Raw genomic sequence first — 7053 nt, 5'->3', positions numbered from 1 at the left:
CAGACTCGAGGTGAGGCAGGCAGTTCTCTTGCCTCATGGCAGGGGGCGCTCATACTCCCAGATATTGTGACTGCACAACAGTGAGCTAGCCATAGAGCTAGATACAGTATGTATACAGTGTGTATTTGTTTAGAGTTAAACTTTGCTAAGCTAAACAGGCTAATCATGTGACTCGAAAAATTAGCCTGTGTCCTAGGCTACTGCATCGTTTTCAAATCCTTGCATTTGGTTAAATAGTTTTATTATTTAGGTTTTGACCCTCTGTTCACTTTAATCTAAGTCTTCAGTGCATTTAGATGAAATGGGAATCTTAGTATGTCCATCTTCAGCTTGTTCCCCAGTCTGGCTCCTCTAAGAAAAATAACCTAGACACGCCCCTGCTCTTAACTATTAAAACACAACTATTGTCTGACTTTCACTGATCAGTGTCTAAAATGAACAAACTGTAAAATCCTTTACATTAATATTTCTCTCTCTAAAAACTTAAACACAAATCATTTTTAGTTATTTTTTTTTTCCTGAAACTCATTTACCTTGTTTCCTGTGAGCTGGTGTTTTACTCTTCCTTTTACGTCCCATTTCTTTTTTTTTTGTTTTTGTTTTTTTTTTGTTTTTTTTTGTTTTTTAGATTTTAGTGTGGATCCTTTCGCCTTCAAGCAATGGCAATTTCAGCTTTTTTAGTTTTGTCTCACTCTGTCAGAAATCTCTGACAGACTGAGCTCAAACAGAATGTTGGGTTCCAACATCAATCATTGTGACATCAAAAATAACATTCCAAAATTTAGTCACAAAAGTTAAAATGGAGGTGATGTTGCCTAGCAGCCCTCTGAATTAAATCTAATCTTGAATACACAAAGAAATCCCCAAAATCAAACTGTTTCTTTCGTGTCAGTTTTCCAGGGAAGAGTCAGTTAGAGCAATGAACCCTAGATATTGGAGTCACACAGAGATCTCAATTATTTTTCAACTGTTGCAAAATCTCTGCAGTGAAATAAATAATTTAAACTGATAAAAGAAATTATGTCCAAAATGACTCATACAAGCAGCTAATACCAATATTTTGTATTAGTTTTTGGCTATAATTTAAAGTTACAGTGAACTACTATCTATTCATGATCTGGTACTCACAGATTTTTATGGTAAATACAGTTCCTAAATATTGATGAAACACCCACCTACAGCATATTTAAAAAATTCTAAATAAAAGTTTAAATATCTCAGTGCAGCACTACTTGACACCCCATTGGTTTTCATTAATCCTCTGTACCCAGGGAAACTGCAGACTTTGGCCTCTAAGACAGTTTCACCTGTGCATATTAATGTGTAGTAAGGTACATTTGGTAAATGAACAACTAAAATAGGGAGTTGTAAGCTTTTTGGGAGATCTTAAATATTTATGAAATTTAGGTATAGCCCTGTGAATACAAATACCATAGGCCCACTACATTTACCTTTAATTTATTTATGTAGAATGTAATGTTCAATTCTACTGATAGCCTTTGTAAAGCAATTAGCACCAATGTCAATTAGTCTAGCAAAGTGATTTCACCATCCTGTCACTTCTCACAATATGCTATTGTATAGCTCAGCACGTGTTTTATTTGTGTTTTCATTGGGATCAATAAAATATTTTTTTAATTAATTAAATAATCCATGATATTTGTGATGCATCAGGAATGTTAACTGTGTGATCATCTGAACAGTAGGATGACCAATGAATCAACCAGCAATTATTACACATTCATGCTGTTTTGTTTTTTCCTTGCTGTGCATTTCAGACACACCATGTGTAGAAACTACTTACTTGTGTTAAGACAGTTTTGCTCTACAGAAAATAAATTCTGAGCTACTACCTCATTGCATAATTAACTTTATTACATGAGAAAAATTGAGTCTATCATTAAATTAGACAGGCATTGAAAATAGGTAGATGCTCAATAAACAAACAGAAATAGAAGAGGAGGAGTGTCAGAGACCAGAAAGGAAACATTATAGATAATAGAGACTTCTTGAGGACAGTGAGATTATTAATGAAATTATATCACAAAAAATTATGACTGTGGTGTTTGTGTGTGTTTATTTGTGTGTGTGTGCGCGTGCGTGTGTGTGTATGTGTGTGTGTGTGTGTGTGTGTGTACTTGTTCAGCCATTGTTGTGAGGACTTACTGTTGACAAGCAACACCGCATGGACATTTCTAGTTATGAGGACATCTTACCTTATCCACACAATATAAAAACATAATTTTGGTGGTGTGGGTTAGATTTTGGCCTGAAGTGTGAATTGAGTTTAGGTCAGGATTAGGTGCATACTCTGAAGATTAGGTTTAAGGAAAAGATCATGGTTAGGCTATAGAAATTAAGGAAAGTCAATGCAAGCCCACGCGGGTACAGTGAGACGGGAGTGTGTGGGTGTGTGTGGTCTTGTTTTTGATACATTGTAAGAACCATTTACTGATGCTCCTTTTGGGGATCAAAGCTGTTTTGGGATAGATTTAGGCCTAAGGTGCAAATTGGTTTTTGGTTAGGTTTAGAGTTGGACACATAGTCATTTGTAGGTTCAGAGCAAGGTGTCAGGGTAAAGGTCAGGGTTAATCAAGATGATCTCAGATGGGTCCCCAACCATGGCTTTCTGTAGCTAGTAGAAAATGTGTTTACAAATCCAAAAAACAAATGTCATTAAATACATTTTATGTGATACCTTAAGTAAATAGGAAATAAAAAAATATCAAAAAAATAAATTTATCTATATATTCAAAAGACCTCAATATATTACTCAATTAAGTAATTAAATTAGACAATCTAATTAAACTTTGATAAATGTTAATGTTAAAAGTCATACATCAAGATGTCTGTTGTTTTTTTACCAATCTTTTTTTCTCTATTAGCCTGATTTGCCTAAAAGAAAAAGGTCTATGTTTCAGATTTTGTTAGGGCTGAATTATTAATTGCATTAGTTGGAGAAGTATCTGATGAATTTTAGCTCAGGGTCCCAAGAGACTTAAGAATCGTCTCTGCTAACATGTAGATAACAAAAAAGAAAGAAAAGAGCATTCATATGAGGATTTTTGAAGCATTATCATGTCTGTCTGCTTCTTCATCTTGGCCTTTTTCAGAAACTTAGCGTTTGGTGCTGTGGACCTGACGCTGGTAGAAGATAAGGATTCCAATCTTGACCAGTCTACCCAAACATCTTCCTGTCTGCTCACTTTAGCTGAAATACTTTTGCATGACCCTTGGGTTCCAATGAAGGAAAACATGTTGGTTGGATTTATTGGTGTTCATCTAACACACTAAAGGAATCATTGGGCTGGTATAGAAAAACTATCTGTACAGTCAGTCAGTGTTCACAAAGATTTTATCTTTGCTGTGAACATTTTTCCTTTGTCGTTTACATGGACACAGTGTGGGTAATTAAAATATCTTGCCATGTGATCTCAGGCCATGTCAGCCTCTGCATCAAGGGAGGAAGTTAATGTGCCTGAAAACCTTCTAATCAATCCAATTTAGCTTCCCCTAGCTTCTGTGCAGGTGTATAGATAAATATATTAATATATGTTTGAGGCGCTAGAGTGTAGCTGATGGAAAATATTTTAATACTTATAGATAGAAAATTAAAAAAATAGACACTAAGCTATCACAACCTAAACATTCTTAATTACACAAATCTAGCTTGTTTGTAGGCTTTTTTATATCAAGGAAAGATATCCGGAGGGTTGCTAGGTGTAATAAAACCAGTCTGCCATGTGAACGATTTCCTGTTTTTGTCATGTTACCATTTACTGCTCTATCTACATTCTTTGTGGAATCAGATTTTGCTCCATCCAATTACAGTTTCAAGTCTTGTGGGATATGTCTTCAACGTCTTTCTTACACCAGAATATGACATCTTCAGTCTTCCTTATTGCCACCCTTGGGGGGTACAGCCAATCAGTGATAAAGAAAATAAGTAAGACACTTGGATTGGCTGCTTTCAAAATGTCAGCTAATTGTCTGTCAAGTAGCATTGCAGCTAAGTATTTCACCTTCCTAAGCTCCAAATTAGGTTTCCTTTTGAATGTTTCAGATGTGCCCTATGAAATTATCCTCAAATAGGCTAATTTTGTGCAATTTTTAAGCATTTTAGGGACATTCCACAAAAACATCCACAGATATTGAACAGCTCTGATCCTCAAAACTGAGCTGTAGATCTTTTCAGTTCCTCAAAAATCACCACGAGTCTCTTGGCTGATCTACTTGTGAATGCTCTCCTTGCTAGGTCTTATAGGTGAGGTGGATTGCTATCTTACAATCTCAACTTTAAACCCACCTGTTTAGAGTTGCTTATGGCTAAATTAGGATTAGAGTGTCGGTTTTGATGTCTTCGATGTATTTAATGTTTTTAATGTTTTTTATCTTTATTCTGTTTCCATGTTCAGGTCACTAAACAACATGACATTTTTCATGCTTTCGATCTAGTTTGGTGACCTAACCCTGATATATTTATTTTATATATATATATTTAAACATATATAAACATATAAAAATTGATACCTGTGTGTTTCTTTAAAAACAACTGAATATTTACTGGGGTTACGAATTTGTTCACTGATTACTGCATCTCATTGCCATTTTTATTGTGTCTTAATTTGAATTAATTAAAGTTATTTTTAAAAAATAGCATCTAGCACTTTATTCTTATTTGCAACCTAATTTGTGTTTTTATAGACAATAAAAAGAGTGTGTTTGATCCTCTCTGCTCTCTTACAGAGCACATGAAAAGGAAACTCCCTGACATTTAAGTTAAAAACAGGCCACTGCCACATGCTGCCTTGATTTTAGGCATTTCACCATGTAGTAGCTGAGTGGACGCTCTTATATTGTCAGTTATGCCATTAAATATAGATTGGTTACAGACAAAAGCCTGTGTTTGCTCTCCCATCATGGACAGAACATGATGTCAGTACTTGGACTAAAAAGGTCATCTTGCAATATCCCACTGCCGTTATTCCTACAGTAGAACCTGTTGTTACTGCAGTTAACCACAGTTTTCTCCTGCCTGTTGATAAATTAAATAGCTCAAAGCTAAAAGAGCATGAAAACTCAACATGTCCCGTCTGAACACTGGGGTCATAGGTCACCCAGCAGAACAGAGACACATAGGACAAACAGCCATACACACACATACACACGCACACGCACCTACACACTCACACACACACACGCAGACTATTTACTGTGATTTATATAGACTGATTAAGCTAGCATCCATGTTTTTGGACTGTGACAAGCAGGAAGAGAGGAAAGTCACCTCAATAATAAATAGAGTCTGCTTGTGTATACTTTATTCTCAGTTTTTATCAAGCTATTCGGTGAAGGACTCACAGCATCAAGAAGATAAGGCAACCCTTTCACAACATTCACACAGAACGTTGTGAAGAAGTTTAATAAATCGCCTCCTTCGTTAGAGGACCCAAATTTGGTTCCTCTAACGAAGGAGGCGGTAATGCCTTTGTCTCTGTTCAGTTGAAGTTAACGCTGGTGCGGTTCAAATGCATATATGAATGATCAGAAATCGCTCCACAAGCAGGAAGCCCACTACAGCATTCTGGGTAAATACAACCAAGACAAACGTGACAGTCTAGAGCTATTTTGTAAAGAAGGGAGTTGCGCTTGGTGTCTTCTTCAGAGGTTTTCATGTTGTTTCTTGGTGCAGCGCCACCCCAAAGAGTTTGGTTTGTTTGACACAGTGCTGTGTGAAAGACAACCACAGATGTAGCAATTTTGGGCCCCAAGCGAATCAAGTTTACCGGGCTATCAGATGTGAAAACACCCTTAGAGACTTGTTTTGTTGGTCAAACCTGTCGTTTTCAGTTTTTCTGCATAGAAAACTACTTTAGAACAGATCAGAAAGTAGCAGAGAAGATTTGACGTTTATATACATGCATCAATATCATTGCAGATGCTGACAACTTTGCTTCACTTTATATCTAAAATGCAGCCAGTAGCTCCCAGCACCAATGAGACTGTTTGTTGGACAACGAGAGATATTTGTGGATTTTACTAAAGATGTTTCTAATTAGCAGTGATCCATTACTGTCAGAATCTCAGAAAAACTAAAACTGTCCCAGTCACTCTTAGTCACATAGCCTGGGAATGAAAAATACTGCAACAATTTGCTTTAAATCCACCAGAGTGATGTACATCAAAGCGGTGGAACAGCTTGCGTGAGAATTTATTCATTCAATGTGATGTCTGAGGAGGACATTTTTCTGTTCTGATTAATAGATATAAACTGAAACTTCTGAAAGCTTTATTGGCCACACAAAAACAATTTGCAATGAGAATCAAGCAGTTCTTAAAGCAAGTTTGTTACTGAGATGCTGTTAGAAAATTAACAGCTTTTTACACTGGGACTAACACTAACACCTAACAGTAAAAAAAGAAAAAAAAATGCACTGCCTTGGAAAAATAGACTAAACCCTTTTCGTTTTTCACATTTTGTCTCGTTATGTGTTGATCTATTACATAAAATCTGAATAAAACACACTGAAGTTTGTGGATGTAGCATGCCAAAATGACAAAAATTTGAAAAGGTTTGAATACTTTTGCGATGTAAAGAAAAGGATACCAATTTCATCCCACCTCTTCAAAAATGGTCAATGACTCAGTGATGGTTTAATAGAGAGCAAAATGGCTCAATAAATTAGGAAGGTCTTCAGCCTGTAAATTGCTTTCTGGTTTTTTATAGTTTCATTTAATCTTTGTAATATATGAAGGAGATGAAGGGATGTAAAGGTAAAACACAAAAAAAGTTGATTTATTGCTATTATTACAGTATTAACTGCATATAAAAGATGTAAGATTCCATTAAGGCTATCTTCAAACTGGCAGGGAAGCAAGTTTGAAAATCGGACTGGAAAACTGGAATAACTGAGACTGGAACCAGAATGCTGGAACAGTGGAAGACCAGGAGAAATAGATGAGGTAGATCCAGAAAGTGGCCACTATCATTTGTCATCACGATCTGTGTTTGTGTGTTTATTTTTGAGTTTTTCTGTGTAGTGCTGTTCCCTG

The 7053-nt window shown here is 35.9% G+C and overlaps 1 protein-coding gene across 1 annotated transcript in view; it reads right to left on the bottom strand.

Annotated features, from left to right (window-relative positions):
- The window catches only part of LOC103143960 (serine/threonine-protein kinase pim-2-like), a 4279-nt gene extending 3570 nt beyond the window's left edge, over nt 1–709 (bottom strand). The window contains exon 1 of the mRNA XM_007560692.2: nt 534–709. Within this exon, the coding sequence (XP_007560754.2) occupies nt 534–579 (46 nt within the window). The 5' untranslated portion in view covers nt 580–709. The remainder of the gene's footprint in view (nt 1–533) is intronic.
- Between the last annotated feature and the right edge of the window lie 6344 nt (nt 710–7053).

The sequence above is a fragment of the Poecilia formosa genome, unplaced genomic scaffold (genome assembly GCF_000485575.1).
Source record: "Poecilia formosa unplaced genomic scaffold, Poecilia_formosa-5.1.2 Scaffold118, whole genome shotgun sequence".
NCBI classification, from domain to species: domain Eukaryota; kingdom Metazoa; phylum Chordata; class Actinopteri; order Cyprinodontiformes; family Poeciliidae; genus Poecilia; species Poecilia formosa.
Note: the sequence above shows the minus strand (reverse complement) of the source record. Positions and strands in the feature narration are given on the sequence as shown.